The sequence below is a fragment of the Pongo abelii genome, chromosome 18 (assembly GCF_028885655.2).
Source record: "Pongo abelii isolate AG06213 chromosome 18, NHGRI_mPonAbe1-v2.0_pri, whole genome shotgun sequence".
NCBI classification, from domain to species: domain Eukaryota; kingdom Metazoa; phylum Chordata; class Mammalia; order Primates; family Hominidae; genus Pongo; species Pongo abelii.
The window spans coordinates 88,583,643-88,602,150 of record NC_072003.2 but is presented as its reverse complement, the minus strand read 5'-3'; the positions used below and the strand labels follow the sequence as shown (position 1 = coordinate 88,602,150).

The window sequence follows — 18,508 nt, the reverse complement described above, 5'->3', positions numbered from 1 at the left end:
TACTGCAGCTGTGAGAAGAGGGTCCACACAGAGTCCCCAGTGGGGCCCTGGCTACTGCAGCTGTGAGAAGAGGGTCCACACAGAGTCCCCAGTGGGGCCCTGGCTACTGCAGCTGTGAGAAGAGGGCCACCGTTTTCCAGACCCCAGAATGACCCACCAACAGCTTGCACCGTGTGGTGCACCTAGAAAAGTCACAGGCACACAACAGCAGCCTATGAGAGCAGCATGGGGGCTGCACCCTACAGAGCCACAGGGGCAAAGATACCCATGGCCTTGGGAGCCACCTCCATGCATCAGTGTAGCCTGGATGTGAGACATGGGTCTTAGGAGATTATTTGGGGGCTTTAAGATTTATTGGTCTGGGTGGGGTTGCTCACGCCTATAATTCCAGCATTTTGGGAATCTGAGGCAGGTGGATCACTTGAGGTCAGGAGTTCGAGACCAGCCTGGACAACATGGCAAAACCCCATCTCTACTAAAAAATACAAAAATTAGCTGGGTGTGGTGGTGCAAGCCTATAGTCCCAGCTACTTGGGGAGGCTGAAGTAGGAGAATTGCTTGCAGGCAGAGGCTATAGTAAGCTGAGATCATGCCACTGCACTCCAGCCTGGGCATCAGAGCAAGACCCCGTCTCAAAAAAAAAAACAAAAAAAAACAAAAAAACCCAAAAAAAAACCCAAACCAAAAAAGAAAAAACCAAAAAACAATTCAGTGACTGCCTTGCTAGGTTTTGGACCTGCCTGGGGCTCGCAGCCCCTTTGTTTTGGCTGGTGCCTCTCTTTTGGCACTGGTGTATTTACCCAATGCCTGTGCCCCCACCGTATTTGGGAAGTAACTTGTCTTTGATTTTACAGGCTCATAGGCGAAAAGGACTTGCCTTGTCTCAGACGAGACTTTGGACTGTGGACTTCTGAATTAATGCTAAAATGAGTTAAGACTTGGGGGACTGTTGGGAAGTAGGATCGTATTTTGCAATGTAAAAAGGACGTAAGATTTGGGAGGGGCCAGGGAGGAACAATATGGTTTGGATCTGTGTCCCCACCCAAATCTCATGTTGAATTGTGATCCCCGCGGTTGGAGGAGCCACCTGCTGGGAGGTGACTGGATCACAGGGGTGGATTTTCCCCTTGCTGTTCTCGTGATAGTGAGTTCTCACAAGACCTGGGTGTTTGAGAGTGCGTGGCCCCTCCCTCTCCCAGCGCTCTGTGATCCCTCCCTCCCTGCTCGCTCGCTCTGCGGCCCCGCCCTCCCCCGCTGCTCGTTCTGTGGCTCCTCCCTCCCCTGCTGCTTGTTCTGTGGACCCTCCCTCCTCCCTCCTCCCTCCGTGGACCCTCCCTCCTCCCTCCCTCACTCTGTGGACCCTCCCTCCTCCCTCCTCCCTCCTCCCTCCGTAGACCCTCCCTCCTCCCTCCCTCACTCTGTGGACCCTCCCTCCTCCCTCCTCCCTCCGTAGACCCTCCCTCCTCCCTCCCTCACTCTGTGGACCCTCCCTCCTCCCTCCTCCCTCCTCCCTCCGTAGACCCTCCCTCCTCCCTCCCTCACTCTGTGGACCCTCCCTCCTCCCTCCTCCCTCCGTAGACCCTCCCTCCTCCCTCCCTCACTCTGTGGACCCTCCCTCCTCCCTCCTCCCTCCTCCCTCTGTAGACCCTCCCTCCTCCCTCCCTCACTCTGTGGACCCTCCCTCCTCCCTCCCTCACTCTGCGGACCCTCCCTCCTCCCTCCTGCTCCGGCCATGTAGGATGTGCTTGCTTCCCCTTTGCCTTCTGCCATGACTGTAAGTTTCCTGAGGCCTCCCCAGCCATGCTTCCTGTATAGCCTGTGGAACCATGAGCCAATTATACCCCGTTTCTTTATAAATTAAAAAAAAAGAAAATAATTTACTGTAGATGAAACTGAAAGTTTCCTTTCTGAGCTCAGCCTGGCTCTGCCCTGATGGTCCTATGGGACACCCTTCTGTCCTGACGGCCTTTGACGAGGCCACAGCTCAGGTTCAGCCCTGGGTGTGACCACCAGCACTGCTGGCAAAGGGGGAGGGTCTGTGGATCCCATGCATCAGAAACCACTGGGGGTGAGACAGGTGGGAGAAAGTCCTTGGGGAAAGGTTCTGGGTAAGGTAAAGGCAAAACAAAAAATGCAGGTGAGTTTAAGGACTGGGTGGTGGTCGCTGTTGAGGAACGGGCCCTGCCCTGGGCATGGAGGTGAAAGTGAATGAGTGAGGGGATGGTGATGGTGCTGGGGTCTCCGTGGAACTGACTGGACATGTGTGAGGCACCTTGAGGACCCCCCAGGGCAGGAGAGGGAGAGGCCGTGCAGGTGCCAGCGGAGGATGGGTGGGCCTTGCAGTTCTGTTGGGGCCCAGCACTGGCTTTGGGGCGGCACGTGGACAGGCTGCCCGTGGCCTGGCGGGGAAGGGCCCAGCACGTGCGGCCAGCTGGTGTCAACCCTAGATCTCAGCTCCATGCACCTCCTGCATGGGCCTGGCCTGGCTCATTCGGGATCTCTCCTGGGACCAGGACGGAACCCACCACAGGCCACACAGGGCCCTGTCCCAGGAATGTGAGTTTCTGCCCCCTCAGAATATTGCCACCAAGCACGGCTCCTGCCCCCTGCCCTCGTCTCTGCTTGCTGGGTGCGGCCTTCAGGTCTCTAAGGACCCTCACTGCTGGTCTTTCTTGATCCCTCACCTCCACCTCTAAGATGGACGATGCCAAAACCTAGGGTGGCCCTCACCCCTGGACCCCCAATACCCCACGAGTGCCCCCTGCCCGCCCCACCCAGCCCTACCTGGCCCACTCTTTGAGCTCCCTGTGGGACAGTGAGTGTCCTTCTCGGAGGGTCACCACAGCAGTGACCCGCTGGCCCCATGTCATATCCGGAACTCCAATCACAGCCACATCTGCAGATAGAAGAACAGTTTGAGGACATGGGAACGTCTCAGTCCCATGCTTCAGGCACAGGCCGAAGAGTGCCTGGACACACAGGAAGAGCGCAGTCTGGCCGCAGCCCTGGAGCCCGTCCTTGGAGAGGCCCCACTCCAATCACCCGTCCTGGTGCCGGCTGGGCCTGTGGGGAGGGGAGTGAGGACGGACTCCCCACGGTGGATCTGGGGGCTGGGCACTCACAGGGGCTCTGCCTTCCCATCCCTTGGCTCTCTGCACTCTCCCTGCCACCTTCCTGCAGGGGCATCATGCAGATGGGAGCTGCGCCTAGCTGCCACCTTCCTGCAGGGGCATCATGCAGATGGGAGCTGCGCCTAGCCAGGCCTGGGAGCTCTGGTGGGCACGGGGTCAGTGGCTCCAACACCGAGCAGGCTGTACCCCCACTAGCCCCATGTGCCCTGGCCAGGGCAGGGACCAGAGGTGAGCATCACAGGGACCCCTGCAGGCAGCTGGGACGGCGTCGCCTCATCTGCAATCGTCTAAAACTCAAACATGGAAGGCAGCACCCATCTAGCCTGGCCTCCCTGGCCCAAGTCCGGCCACGCACCTGTGATGCTGGGGTGGGCCAGCAGGTGCCACTCCACCTCCAGGGCGCTGACCTTGTAGCCTCCGGTCTTGATGATGTCCACTGAGGTCCGGCCTCGGATCCAGTACTGGCCATCCTTAAACACCACGGTGTCCCCTGGGGAAAAGGGGCTCTGGTTAACTGGCCATCCTTAAAAACCACGGTGTCCCCTGAGGAAAAGGGGCTCTGGTTAACTGGCCGTCCTTAAACACCACGGTGTCCTCTGAGGAAAGGGGGCTCTGGTTACTACCCTGTGGCAACCCCAACGCAGAAGCAGCTATGCCAGGTAAGCCCACATTCCTGGTGGTCACGACGTGTGTCCCAAGGTGGGACTGTGCCCATGATGTGGGGTCTGCCCTTCCTGTGGGGTCCCTTCCCCATGCTCAGCTGTATGCACTTCCTCCGGGGCAGGTCAGCAGTGGGTCCAGAGCCTGCCAGGACCAGGAGGTGCCAGGAGCCCTGCTGGGCCCATGGTCTGCAGACACCCTGCATCAGTAAGCCGGCTCAGACCCTGTTTCTGTCACAGTGATTGATAATCACTGGCCATGGGTGGGATGTGTGGCCTTTTCTAAGCAACAAGCACAGGGTCTGATGCTTTGACCCTCCCTCAGGATGGGTGCCAGGGTGTCCTGGGCCTCCTGGCTGTGCTGCTACTGCTGCAAGGGCCCCCAGACGGCGCCCCGGGACTGCAGCATAGAGGGGCCGCCCCTCATGCAGGCAGGCTCTGGGGGAGGGGCCAAGGCCCACCAGGCCCTGTCCTGCCATTTCTCTCAGGCCCAAAAAAGAATCCAGGCCAAATATTCAGTAAAACAAGTGAACCAGACACATTACAACATCTCACCACGGTGGGGTCCAGCAGTGGCTGCCCACGCAGAGGCCACAGGGAGGGGCTGGTGGCTGAGGAGGGCAGGGCCTTTCCTGGGTGCCCGGAGCCTCCTGCTGGTGCCCATCTTATACCCTCCACACCTGACCATGCTGGTCCTGGAACAGTGGCCGGGGCTGCCCCACATTTTCCTTCCTAAGGCAAAGCCACGACATGGCCCTTGCTCCGCCCCCGTGCAGTTCCTGGAGGCCTCCTGTGGGAAATGAGCTTCCCCCGTTTTCTTTCTTTCTCGAGTAGCTCAACACAGACACCACCAGCCACTGAGGGTGGGGAGTCGGGAAGAGCGGGCTGCAGCCTCAGAGCCTGTACTCCCAGCCCGAAGCTGTCTCATGACGCATGGGCCCATGGTGTGCGTGCCTGCGAGCGTGTGTGCAGCTGGGAGGGTATGCGTGACTGTGAGCGTGCGCACACACACGTGTGTGCCCGTGGCCGTGGGAGCACGCAGGGCGTGTAAGGGCAGTGCTGAGGCCTCAACTGTCTGCTTCCACACACCCCGCACTCCACATGGGTTATTAGCTGGAATAAGTCATAAATACTTCATTATACATCATGCTGTTGGACGCGGAAAGGCCCCATCCATCACCTCGCCACTCCTTGAGACCCATGGTGTGCTCCTCAGTCTGTTAAACAAGACGGATGGGTGTGCCCAGGTGGGCTCCAGGCTTATTTATGGAGCTCTGGAACTCTGGAACTCTGTGCTGATGGGAAGCAGAAAAACGAGAGGCTCCCTGCCAGGAGAGTGGTCTCACTGCGGCCCTGGGGTAGTCTGACTGGGCGGCTGGAAGGGGGCGTGCAGGTTGGGCTGTGGGCGGGGGTGGACACAGCCTGTCCCAAGTCCCGTGGGACCCGCCATGGCTCCTGCTCCCGCTGTGCAGCCTGGCTTGTGTGTCCCCTCTGGACCAGACAGCCACCAATCTTTCAACAGCATCTCTTAATCGCACCGAGCCACCCCGTCCAGGCTGCTCCTGCCCCATGGATGCCACAGCTGCTGACACCAGGGAGGCTGCCAGGCGCTCAGGGCCCTCCACACAGCTTCTGTCCTGGCTCCACCCTGGCCTGCACCACCCAGAGACCCAGCGCAGCACGGAGCCACTGCCCTGCTCTGGTCCTGCCGGAGAGGCCATCATTGCCCACCACCAAGGCTGACGAGTCCCCGGCACCCTCTTGAGCTGTCTGTGTCCTGGCTCCAAGGATGCACCAGTTACTCACGGGACTGAGGCTGCACCACAGCTACGCACAGCACTGAGGATGTACCACCGTTACGCACCAGGCTGATGCTGGGAGAAACTGGGGGGATGGCACAAGGAGCTCCTGTGTGTTATTTCTAACTTCCTGTGAATCTTTTTATAAGTTTTAAAAATTTGCTTTTTGGTTTATGGAGCAATTTTCTTCCCAATCTCCAGTAGCACCAGCCCCCTGAGTGGGCTCATCACATGATGAGTCACGCCAACGTCAGCAATGGATTATGTTCGTGCAATAACTTGTTAAAGAACAAATTCACATGAACTTAGTTTATGAATACAAGGAATGAGTGCTACAAACACAGGAAAGGCCCATCAATGGCTGATTAGATGCAAGACCCGACCTCTCCGCCCACTGCGAGACCCCCACGTCTCCTTAGGTGTGGGTGTGTCTGCAGGTGTGGCTGTGTTTCTGCAGGTGTGGGTGTGTCTGCAGGTGTGGGTGTGTCTCTGCAGGTGTGGGTGTGTCTCTACAAGTGTGGGTGTGTCTGCAGGTGTGGCTGTCTCTGCAGATGTGTTATATCTCAGCAGGTGTGGCTGTGTCTCTGCAGGTGTGGCTGTGTCTTTGCAGATGTGTTATATCTCAGCAGATGTAGGTGTGTCTGCAGGTGTGGGTGTCTCTGCAGGTATGGGTGGTGGATGTCTGCAGGTGTGGGTGTGTCTCTGCAGGTGTGGGTGTGTCTCTGCAGGTGTGGGTGTGTCTCTGCAGGTGTGGGTGTGTCTCTACAAGTGTGGGTGTCTCTGCAGGTGTGGGTGTGTCTGGTGTGGGTGTCTCTGCAGGTGTGGGTGTGTCTGCAGGTGTGGCTGTGTCTCTGCAGGTGTGGATATGTCTGCAGGTGTGGCTGTGTTTCTGCAGGTGTGGGTGTGTCTGCAGGTGTGAGTGTGTCTCTACAAGTGTGGGTGTCTCTGTAGGTGTGGGTGTGTCTGGTGTGGGTGTCTCTGTAGGTGTGGGTGTCTCTGCAGGTGTGGGTGTGTCTGCAGGTGTGGCTGTGTCTTTGCAGATGTGTTATATCTCAGCAGATGTAGGTGTGTCTGCAGGTGTGGGTGTCTCTGCAGGTATGGGTGGTGGATGTCTGCAGGTGTGGGTGTGTCTGCAGGTGTGTGTCTCTGCAGGTGTGGGTGTGTCTCTACAGGTGTGGGTGTGTCTGCAGGTGTGGGTGTGTCTCTACAAGTGTGGGTGTCTCTGTAGGTGTGGGTGTGTCTGGTGTGGGTGTCTCTGTAGGTGTGGGTGTCTCTGCAGGTGTGGGTGTGTCTGCAGGTGTGGCTGTGTTTCTGCAGGTGTGGCTGTCTCTCTGCAGGTGTGGCTGTGTTTCTGCAGGTGTGGGTGTGTCTCTGCAGGTGTGGGTGTGTCTCTGCAGGTGTGTTATATCTCAGCAGGTGTGGGTGTGTCTCAGCAGGTGTGGGTGTGTATCCCCAGGGGTCGAAGCCCTGGTGCTGAGATCTCCCAGGAGTGGTGGCACTGAGTATCTGCCCATCCTCTCTGGCTCTGGGCTGTTTCTGGCATGGTCAGGCCCCAAGACCCTGATGCAGGCCTTGTTCAGGGGTCTCTCCCTTCCTGGGCCTGGCTGCCTCTGCCCCAAGATGCTTCTCTCGGAGCCAGTGCTCAGGGAGGACTGGTGGGGGCAGCCTGGGGAGTCGTCCATTCCCTGGGCCCCAGTCCCCAAATCCCCGCTTCTCAGTGCTAGCCCTGCCTGGCCTCCAACTCCAGGGTCGTCACAGGCCCCAGCTGCCTGCGGTGCTGCAATCGCGGCTTCCACTGAGCCATGCGGAGGAAGAACTGTAGGGGTCAGTGTGGAGCATGCTGCCATTCTCAGGGCCCCAGGCTTCTGTGCTGCACAAAGTGGCAGCTATACCTGTCGGAAAAAGGCTGTGTCTGAGACTCCTCCGGCAGCACTGAGCAAAGCCAATCAGTGCAGGACTGAGACCTGTCTCTCTGTGATGGATGCCTGTCTCGGGGACGATTCTGAGAGGTGCTTCTGTGCCCAGAACGCCTGCGTGGCATGAGGGGACCCTCAGTGCTCAGAGCACGTGTGTGGTGTGCAGGGCCCTCAGCGGATGGTGGCAGTCGTGTGTCCTTCCCACCCCGGGCATCAGAGGGTGGTGCCGCTCTTGGCCCAGCCAGCACCACAGGGCCGGCTCCCCACTCCAGTGTCAGAATCCCCATTCTCACTGCTGCCTGGAGCTCCTTCCAGGTGTAGGGAGAGACTTCCCACTGCTCACAGAGGAAAGCCCAAGTCCCACATGCGTCTCCCGGGCCTGGATGCCTTTGCCCAGACACCTTGGCCTGGACGTTCCTGGCATCTTCCTCGCAAAGGCCCCCTCTAGGCCGGGGCCCTTCAGGGTCCCTCCTGCTGCACACACATGGCCCCTCTGCTCCCGTGCCCCTGGTCCACCTCCTCTGGCTAGTGTCTTGTCTGCAAGGCCTGGGCACCCCCACCCAAAGGGGCCGCCCCGCTGCTTCCCTCCCAGCCCTGAGCTTGCCCCTTGGAACATGTCAGGCTTTGTTCTAGCTTCTCAGCGCAGAGCAGCCTCAGCTCCGAGGGTCGACATCTCCCTGCCCATTCCCGGAGTACTCAGCGCCCGCCTCGCCCGCCTCACCCGCCTTGCTGTGCCTTTGCCAAGGGGAAGAGTGGCTGGTTTTGTTCTTCCAGGCTGGGACGCTGCTATCAAGGGCTCAGGGGCATCGGAGCCAGGGTTTAAACAAAGTCTCAGCCAAGCAAGAGCGGGTCGGACACCACGGGAGGAGGTCCTGCGGCAGCGAGGGTGACTCAGAAGGTTCAGAGGGCTCCAGGGCAACTTGCAATCATTGTGAAATGCACGTCAAACAAGTTAAATAACCTTTACTTTTTATAACAACCTATTTATCAAAATGCATGGATTCTGGAATCGGAGTCGGCTGCCAATGGGCTGTGTATCTCCTCGGCCTGATGTTTGCATTAAAGCAGTTTTGTTCTGACAGATACAATGTAGCGATCAATAAACTCCTATTACCTGGATTTATGAGCTGCTTTTGAATTTGGTGCTATTTCATGTCTCTGCCTTCCACTGTAATTGAAAATAAATCTTCCAATACTCAGATTCGAATTCTCTGGAGTATGGGTGGGGTGAGGTGCTGCGGTCTCCAGTCCCCCAGCGAGACCTTGTCTGTGGGCCTCGGAGGAAGCACTCCTGGCCGGGGAGGTGTCCTGACCCGCACGCAAGATAAGAACAGCGCCTGTTCTGCTGTGCAGATCCGGTTCCCAAGCCTGGATCTGGAGTGACACCAGCCCCCAAAGCCCGATCCCAGGAAACAAAGTGAAGAGAGGCCCAGACCCAGCCTGTCGGACTTTTGCTCCCAAATGGCACTGATGCCAGCAACAGAATGTGAAGCTTGGCCCCTGGTCCTTGAGGAAAATGCCGAGGGAAGCCCAAGACCCTGCCCAAGGCCCCTGCCCAAGCCGCTGCTGTGAGATCTCTGCCCCCAAGACCTCTGCCCTCTGCCCCCAAGTCCCCAGCCTTCAAGCCTGAAACAGGTGCCCCCGTGTGTGTGTATAGAGAGGCAGCTGGAAACCAAGTCACATGAAAGGGTCCACCAGTTGCCCCTGGGCACCTGGCCAGGGGAGGTGGCAGCAGGGAGGACAGACTGAGGCTCAGACGGGCAGCGGGGCAGGCGGCCTCCATTGCGGCCAGGCACAGGCCACCGCCCAGCAGGAGGGAAGGTGCTGGAAGCTCAGGTGCCCGTGGACACTGGAGGCTTCTGCACCTGGACCCCAGTACCATCCAGGTCTCCTCTGTGGGCCAAGGGTGGAAGAGGCTTCTCGAAGGCAGAGGGACTCCCAGTGATGGCCTGAGACCCAACTCCCTGACCTGGGCTCAGGGGTCTGGGGACAGAGGAGACCCTGTACGTTAAAAAGAGGGGGTCATGGCTGGGCGCATTGGCTCACGCCTGTAATTCCAGCACTTTGGGAGGCCGAGGTGGGGAGATCACGAGGTCAGGAGATCAAGACCATCCTGGTCAACATGGTGAAACCCGTCTCTACTAAAAATACAAAAATTAGCCAGGCGTGGTGTTGGGCGCCTGTAATCCCCGCTACTCTCGGGAGGCTGAAGCAGGAGAATTGGTTGAACCTGGGAGGTGTAGGTTGCAGTGAGCCAAGATGGCGCCACTGCACTCCAGTCTGGCGACAGAGCAAGACTCTGTCTCAAAAAAAAAAAAAAAAAAAAAAGGGGGTCACCAAGTGCCAGGATTCAGCACGGCTGTGGCACCAGCAAATCTGAAAGCCAGAAAATGATAGAGAAGCGACTTCTAACTCTGAACCCCATACCCAGCCAAACCAGCAAGCAAGGCTGAGGGCAGAACAAAGAACCGGGCAGACACGCAAGTCTCCAAGTACGGACCCTACACACCCGCCTCAGGAAGCCCCAGGGGAAAGCAGTCCCCAAGCTGGGGGCGGAAGAGGGAAGAGGAAGATGCTGTGGGCTGGGAGCAGAAGTCCTGACCCGGCAGGAGGGAAGGGGTGGTGGTGACGGGGAAGGAGGCGCCATGGGGAGACGAGCCCAGCCCATGAGGAATTGGCACCAGGAGACCAAGAAAACCAAGACTTTCCCGACTCTGGAAAACAAACAAAGAGGAAAAACCTCAGTGTCTCCTGGGCTCAGTTCTCAGCGGCGACTCCATGGTCTCAACAGTGCAGATGCCGTAAGGGACTGAGCCGGGCCGCGCCTGAGGAGGGACCTCCTCTGTGGGACTCAAGCCATGGCAGCAAAAAGGAGTCTGGAGGTGGCGGCGCTGGCAGCCCTCAGGATGTGGGGACCGCACAGAAGCAGCAGCCGGCGAGTCTGGGGAAGGGGCATGGCTGTGGTTCTTCTTCTCAGACTGCTAAAACTACTTGGGTCTTTAAGCCATGGATGTGTAACTTTGGCTTAAAAAAAAAAAAAAAGTAAAAACACTCACCCTGTGCCCAGAGTCCTCATGTGTTTTCTAGGGAACCCAGGCTAAGATACATCTGAAGGCCATGCCCGTCTCATGGGCCTGGTGGCCCTGCAGGTTGCACAGAAGGGCATCTTGCAGGAGGGCTGGGGCCACCCCTCCTCAGCATGGCCCATCAGTCAGCTTGGCACCTGCAGGCAGCAAAACATGGTCCCTCTCAGGAGCTGTCAGCGTGGACGTATGGCTCTGAGAAGGGAAGAGAGGGGCTTCACAGCACAGCCTGGCTGAGTGTGGGAGGCCCAGCGAGGTCCCTCTGCCGGATGAAAGGGGCTGGGGCAGGCATGGCCATTTCAGCACCTGTCATCCCCGCGATCGGCTCTGACCTCGGTTGGCACCCTTGGCGCAGAGGCTGGCACCAGCCAGACGAGCCTTGGTTGGGTCTTGGGGCCCCACCAGGATGCCTGTGTTCCTTCCCTTGCCCCACAGAGGTGCCCAGTGTCCTGTGATGGCAGAATGGCCAGGAGAGAGTTTTGGCCAATGAGACAAAGGCCCCAGGGCTTCTGAAAAGGTCCCTCCCCTGGACGAAGGGACAGCTGCAGGAACAGCCCAGGTGCCCCCATCTGACCTCAAATGTGCCATCAGGCCTGGGGCTCAGCGTCCACCTTGTCACCACAGGGAGAGGCTGTGGGAGGCTGAGAGGCTATGGGCCGGGACCACGACACTGCCGGTCCCCACTTGGCCTCCACAGTACCTGCCGGGGAGCTCTGGCTCCACAGGGGAAACCCTGGTGGCTGGGGCTGCTGTGCCTCTGATTTTCGCTTCTTGAGGCCAATGAGTCCCAACTAAATCACAAGGTCCCTTTAACCCTTTGCCACTGGCCCAGACATAAGCACCCAACGGCTGAGACCCAGAGGGTTCTGGGGATGTCCAGGGACACATGGAGCCCCAGCTGGGCCCCGGAAACAGCGTACTCTTGCTGCTGCCCCTAACATGCCTCAGACAGGGTGACAAGTAAGCTAGTGCCCCGCAGTGGTGCCCGTGAGCACGTGGAGGGTCCGGGTGGCTGGGCTGATGTTCAACCTCGGGGGATGGGGCCACCTGGGCCCAGCGCCCTTCTCGCTCCCTGAGCAGAATTTCTCAGTCTGGAGGTTCTCCAGTCCCCCACTCCCCTCTCCCCATCCTTCCCTGTGAGCTCCTGGTGGTCCTCCCGGGACCTGGGGCTCTTCCCCTCAATCCTTCCCCGTGAGCTCCAGGTGGTCCTCCCCGGGATCCCTGGCTCTTCCCCTCAATCCTTCCCCGCGAGCTCCTGGTGGTCCTCCCGGGACCTGGGGCTCTTCCCCTCAATCCTTCCCCGTGAGCTCCTGGTGGTCCTCCCGGGACCTGGGGCTCTTCCCCTCAATCCTTCCCCGTGAGCTCCAGGTGGTCCTCCCCGGGATCCCTGGCTCTTCTCTAAGGAGCTCGGTCATCAGGTTTCCTCTCCTGGCTGGAGCCTAAGACGCCATTCACCCCTGCAGGGATGCCGCCCTGCCCCACCGCCCCTCTCCTGACCCCTGGATGCCCCCAGGAGGGGCTGCTGCTGCTCCCGCACCTGCCCGGCAGAGGTGCCCACCTCCATGTCACCTTCCACTCGCCCCAGGCAGCAAATGTGCGCGTGTGTCTCTGAGCGAGGGCACATGGAGTCAGAGCATCTGAAGAGATCATTTTGGCTGTCAGAGGAGTTACCTGAGACAGACCTTTGACATCTCCTTGAGCAGCGGCGGAGACCCCTGGCCTCACAAGCCCGCCGTGTGATCTTGAGGCAGAAGCAGGCTGTAGGCACGGAGGCAGGTGGGGGAGGCAGGAGCGGCCGCCATCAAAGCTGGCAACCTCTCCTCTCATCCTGACCCGGAGGAGGCCGCTGAGGAGCTGTATGCCGGCCTCGGCCATCCTGGCCATCCTCGGCTGTGTCCAGCCATCCCTGGCTGTCCCCTGTGCCCGCCAGCTTAGGCCAGAATCCATGTGGGAGTGTGGGAGGAGGGGCTGGCCAGGGAAAGGGTTAAGTTTAATTTCTCCTGATTTCTATTTAATATCATGCTCGCCCGGCAGGAGCGGCAGCTGTGAGCTGATTGCAGGCTCTCATTATGCAGCGGCATCGCTAATGGCCTGTGACAAAGGCATGCGGCTTCCAGGCCTTACCCCCGAGAGCCAATTAAACACACATACTCCCTTCCTGTTTGCAGCACATTACAATGAAATTAAACTGAATTTCAAAATCATTTTCTCCTAAAGACGTCTCTTTACAATAATTAATGCACACGATTCCGCCCCGGCTGAAACATGCATTGGCACTGGTGACTGCGAGCGTTTCCGCGCTCACAGCCCCGCATCTCACACGGCTGCCCTCCCAGCGGCTCAGGGAGCCCCGAGATTCGCAAAATCCACAGGGCTGTGGTTCCTGTGCTTTCAAAGAAAAAAACATCTTCAGCTTTTTATCTGAATTTAAAAATAAAAGAACCGGCCAGGCACAGTGGCTCACGCCTATAATCCCAGCACTTTGGGAGGCTGAGGCGGGTGGATCATGAGGTCAGGAGTTCGAGACCAGCCTGGCCAACATGGTGAAACCCCGTCTCTACAAAAAATACAAAAATTAGCCGGGTGTGGTGGCGGGTGCCTGTAATCCCAGCTACTTGGGAGGCTGAGGCGGGAGAATTGCTTGAACCCGAGAGGCAGAGGTTGCAGTGAGCTGAGATCGTGCCACTGCACCGCAGCCTGGGCGACAGAGCAAGACTCCATCTCAAAAATAACTAACTAAATAAATAAAAGAACCGCAGAGTGAGTCGGGTTGGGGTCGGGGCATTCAGAGGGCGCTGGAGGGACACTCAGAGCAAGAGCTGCTCAAGTCGGGTTCCTGTAATTCTGCATTTGAAGGGAAGTCATGGACAGGCTTGTTCCCCCAGATCAGCGTGCACTAATGGGGATGTATAAAAAAGATAAACTGGGAGGGAGTGTTTGATATGCTGACCACGTCCTGTCACAGAGACGCTTCTAGGGCCCCAGCCCCGGGTCCTCTGCTGATGTCCAGCCCACGAAGGTGCCTCCCAGGGTACCTTGGGAAGCCTATGAGATGCTGCGTGGGGCACTGGCCTCTGCTCTAGGGGTCACGGAACCTTCACTTTGCAAACGTGCGGAACGACCACACACCTAGCACACCTGCCTCACAGCAGCACATGCTCCAGGGCCTCTGGGACCCACAGGATCAGGCCATGAGGCGGCGAGGCTGTGGGCCAACATGGCCCCTTCCAGCATCCCTCAAGGAGCCCATCCCACCTGCACGCTGCAGCCCCTGAGCTCTGCTCCCTGTGGAAGGACATGGGGCAGATGCGTTTCTGATTTCGGGCCAGCAGATTCTGATGCATGAAAATGGGCCTCTCTTTTTGGAAAATATTACTTAAAGGTTATTATAAAATAATGATGTTCGGCATAAAATACAGACAGGCCAAAAAAAAAAAAAAAAAAAAGGAAAAGAAAAACCACCGCAATCTCACCACCCAGGGGTCAGGAGCAACGTGCACATCTTCCGGATAAATACACTACAATGAGTACCTGCAGCCACACACCCACGTGTGTCCACTCTCCAAATGTCCACCCATGCGCGTCTGCTATCCGAACGTCCACCCACGCGCGTCCGCTATCCGAACGTCCACCCACGTGCGTCCGCTATCCGAACGTCCACCCACGCGCGTCCGCTATCCGAACGTCCACCCACGCGCGTCCGCTATCCAAATGTCCATCTGACAGACAGGACTAGCTGGATTTCCTAGGCCGACTAAGAATCCCTAAGCCTAGCTGGGAAGGTGACCACATCCACCTTTAAGCATGGGGCTTGCAACTTAGCTCACACCCGACCAGTCAGGTAGTAAAGAGAGCTCACTAAAATGCTAATTAGGCTAAAACAGGAGGTAAACAATAGCCAGTCATCTATCTCCTGAGAGCACAGCGGGAGGGACAATGACTAGGACATAAACTTGGCAACGGCTGCCCTCTCTGGGTCCCCTCCCTTTGTATGGGAGCTCTGTTTTCACTCTATTAAATCTTGCAACTACACTCTCTTCTGGTTCGTGGTTGTTATGACTCAAGTTGAGCTTTTGCTCGCCGTCCACCACCGGTGTTTGCCGCCGTTGCAGACCCGCCGCTGACTTCCATCCCTCTGGATCCGGCAGGGTGTCCGCTGTGCTCCTGATCCAGCGAGGCGCCCACTGCCGCTCCCGATCGGCCTAAAGGCTCGCCATTGTTCCTGTGCAGCTAAGTGCCCGGGTTTGTCCTAATCAAGCTGAACACTAGTCACTGGGTTCCATGGTTCTCTTCCGTGGCCTACAGCTTCTAATAGAGCTATAACACTCACCGCATGGCCCAAGATTCCATTCCGTGGAATCCATGAGGCCAAGAACCCCAGGTCAGAGAACACGAGGCTGCCACCACCTTGGAAGCGACCCGCTGCCATTTTGGAAGCTGCCCGCTACCATCTTGGGAGCTCTGGGAGCAAGGACCTCCTAGTAACACATCCACATACATCCACTATCCAAATGTCCATCCATATACGTCCACTATCCAAACGTCCACCCATATACGTCCACTATCCAAACGTCCACCCATATACGTCCACTATCCAAACGTCCACCCATATACGTCCACTATCCAAACGTCCACCCATATACGTCCACTATCCAAACGTCCATCCATATACGTCCACTATCCAAACGTCCATCCATATACGTCCACTATCCAAACGTCCATCCATATACGTCCACTATCCAAACGTCCATCCATATACGTCCACTATCCAAATGTCCATCCATATACGTCCACTATCCAAATGTCCAAATATCCACTGTCCAAATATGCCCCATGGGGTGGGACGTGGGATCCTGGGACCAAGCCAGCTTCTCACAAAGGAGGGGGTCAGGCAGCAGCGGCTCAGTACAGGGTCAGGGAGAGCAAGAGGGTGGCAGTGGGGGCTGCCAGCAGGCTCCAGGGGCGCCGCCGTCTCTCCTGACCACCACAGGCTTCCTGGGCCACCTCAATCAGGTGGACAGGTTCCCGCTCACCCACAGGCCTGTTCTGGCAGGCAGAGAGAATGCGCTAATTTGTGGAACAGTAAACAAACAGCCACACTGCAAACCAACCGCACTGTGTCAGCTGACTTCTGACCCCGGTGGGGAGAAGGATGTGGAGGGCACAAGTGTGGCTAAGCGTGGGGGTGGTGAGGTCTCTGGGTGCAGGGGTGCACCTCGGAGGTGGAGGGTGCCCCAGCCCATGAGGGGCAGCAGGGCCACCAGGAAGGGCTGCATGGGGCCCGGCGTCTGTGGTCAGGGTATGTGCGTGCCTGAGTGGCTGTCGCGCTGAGGGACAGTGTAGAAGCCTTGTCATGGGGCACCGGGGCCCCTGGCACTGAGGGACAGGGCCAAGGAGCCCGCTCTAGAGGCCGGTGGGGAGGCCGGGTGCTCAGGAGGCAGTGCCGTAACAGTGGCCTCCAGCCCCACTCCACCCCATCTTCCGCCTTTGGCTGAAAATTCTGGGAACTCCCAGCCTCGGTGTCACTCAACGTGGGCAGCGATGAGTTCCTGCCTGTCCCCTCGGGGTCTTCTCCACTCCCATGGGGCTGGGTCCTACCTGTCTTAAACCAGCCATCCAGGGTGAATGCCCTCTTTGTTTCTTCTGGTTTATTCCAGTATTCTGGAAACACAGAGGGTCCCCTCACGAGCAGCTCCCCCTCCTTTTCTTCAAGCCCTGGGGTCACCTGTGGAGGATGAAGAATGTGGAGGTCAGAGCCGGGCACACCCTCTTGGGAATGGTGCTTTCTGAAACTGCAGGCTGCTCCCTGCCCATCCAGGGCCACGTGTTTTCTGAAACTGCAGGCTGCTCCCGGCCCACCCAGGGCCACGTGCTTTCTGAAACTGTGCGCTTTGTTGAAATGCTTGGAAAACGCAGCTTTGATAGGTGGAAGCCAACCATGCTGAGCTAAGCGTTCCCGCCGTCCTCTACGGGCCCTGGTGCCCTGGCCGGGAGCTGGGTGTCCTTTCATTCCTCCCAGAACAGCCACAGAAGCACGTGCTCCTACCCCATCCTCTAGACTCGAGCATGTTATCGGCCCAGGCCTCAGCACTCAGAGCCTGGGCTGGATTCAGGCAGCCTGTCCACGTCTAAAACCTGTGCCCAAATCCCATCTTCGGGGGCATTTCTCAAACCAGGGAACACAGCAGTGGGCATCTGTCCACACCTTGCCCACAGGGGTTGGGGCAGCTTGGAGCCGGCAGCGCCCTCCGCAGGGCTGAGTGATCAATTACAAGAGGGAAGACTCCGTGGGAAGGGAAGGTGGGGCCGAGGGTGGAGGGTCCCTGGAGGCCCCTGTTAAGCACGCAGGCACTGCCATGGCCCCAGGAAACACAGCCTCACTGTTCTTCTGCTGTGACCATGGAGAGGGCAGGAGGGAGGCTGGGCTCTATGAGCCTGGGCTGGGGTTCCCTGCAGCACCAGGAGCAGATGGCGTGAGCACGCGGGAGGCCCTGGACACGGTGGGTCTGTGAAGACACTGGCCGAGCCCTCGGCTCATAGGTCAGGAGGGTCTGCAGAGGGCAGAGAAGGAGCAGGGGCTTCAGGTGAGCAGCTGCCAGCTCCACGACCCTCACCCTTCTCTACTGTGAAAGTGTCTGGCTGTGACCCAGGAGGTCAAGGGATGTGTACAGAGTCTCACTGAGGCTCATCACCTGCCATCTGGGATGGACTTCAGAAAACCAGGGGCCAGGGAAGTAGCTGCGAAATAGCAGAACACATTGATCTGATGTGGAGAAAGGACGCTCAAACGCCCTGCGACCAACACTGCCCCACGGCAGCCTCTGCCGAGTGTGTCGTCCTGCTGCCAACCTGCCAGCCTGGGCTCCTCCAGGAGGGGCTGACGCCACCCACGGGGGTGAAACACCTGTCCCACATGGTGATGGGGCTTTCCGTGCAGTGCCCAGCCTAACTCCTGGCTGCTCAGAGCCTTGTGTCTGTTTTTTTCAAAGAAACCATGGACTTTATCTGAATTTTGTGAATTTTTCCACGGCCGTCCTTTATCTGCTCCACTGACGTGGTCAGACATGTACAGACAGCAAGGCAAAGGCCCTACAAATAAAATGACATTGAGACCAATCCCAGGAAAGGAAGGTCCGACTTTGCAGAGTTAAGCCAACCAAGTCACAGCAAAACAAACACCTCAACATCTTCATAGAATGTCAATAAGACCAAGAATCTCATCCCTAACATTAAAAATGTCCGGGGTACAATACAAAGTTACTCAACACAGTAAAAAAACAGAAAAATAGCTACTCATATAGAAAAAGAATACAACAGCACTGAGACAACATAGTTATTGGAATTATCTGAAAAAGACTTTAAAGCACTATTATAAAAATGCTCCAAAAAGTAAGGGCACACTTTGGGAGGCTGAGGCGGGCAGATTGCTTGAGCTCAGGTGTTTGAGAACAGCCTGGGCAACATGGCAAAACCCTGTCTCTACAAAAAAGACAAAAATTAGCCAGGTGTGGTGGTGCATGCATGTAGTCCCAGCTACTTGGGAGGCTGAGGTGGGAGGATAGCTTGAGGTGGAGATTGCAGTGAACCAAGACTGCAGCACTGCACTCCAGCCTAGGTGACGGAGTGAGACCCTGTCTCAAAAAAAAAAAAAAAAAAAAGCAAGCAAGGGCAAACACTTGGAAATAAATGGAAAAATAGAAAGTCTCAGCAAAGAAATAACAGATATAAAGCAGAACCAAACAAAAATTTAAAAACTGAAAAATACAGAAATAAAAAACGTCATGGATTGGTTCAGGAGCAGGACGACGAAGAAACGAATGTGACAATTTAAAGACAGAGCAACAGAAATGACCCAAAATCTGAACAGCAGAGAAAAATCACCAGGAAAGTCAACACACAGAGGGCTAACATTCATGTTAC

At 57.3% G+C, this 18,508-nt stretch overlaps 1 protein-coding gene across 15 annotated transcripts in view; it reads right to left on the bottom strand.

The window, feature by feature from the left end:
- ACSF3 (acyl-CoA synthetase family member 3) overlaps nucleotides 1–18,508 on the bottom strand; it is a 62,792-nt gene that overhangs the window by 6,172 nt on the left and 38,112 nt on the right. For 12 of the 15 annotated variants that reach the window (XM_024233796.3, XM_063717421.1, XM_063717415.1 and 9 more), the window contains 3 exons: nucleotides 16,187–16,313; nucleotides 3,487–3,621; nucleotides 2,785–2,896 (listed from right to left, as the gene is read on the bottom strand). In XM_024233796.3, coding sequence (XP_024089564.1) covers nucleotides 2,785–2,896; nucleotides 3,487–3,621; nucleotides 16,187–16,313 — 374 coding nt within the window. Of the gene's footprint in view, nucleotides 1–2,784; nucleotides 2,897–3,486; nucleotides 3,622–10,561; nucleotides 10,729–16,186; nucleotides 16,314–18,508 lie in introns of those variants that run through there. The other 3 variants (XR_008514755.2, XR_008514753.2, XR_008514754.2) reach the window with 1 other exon arrangement.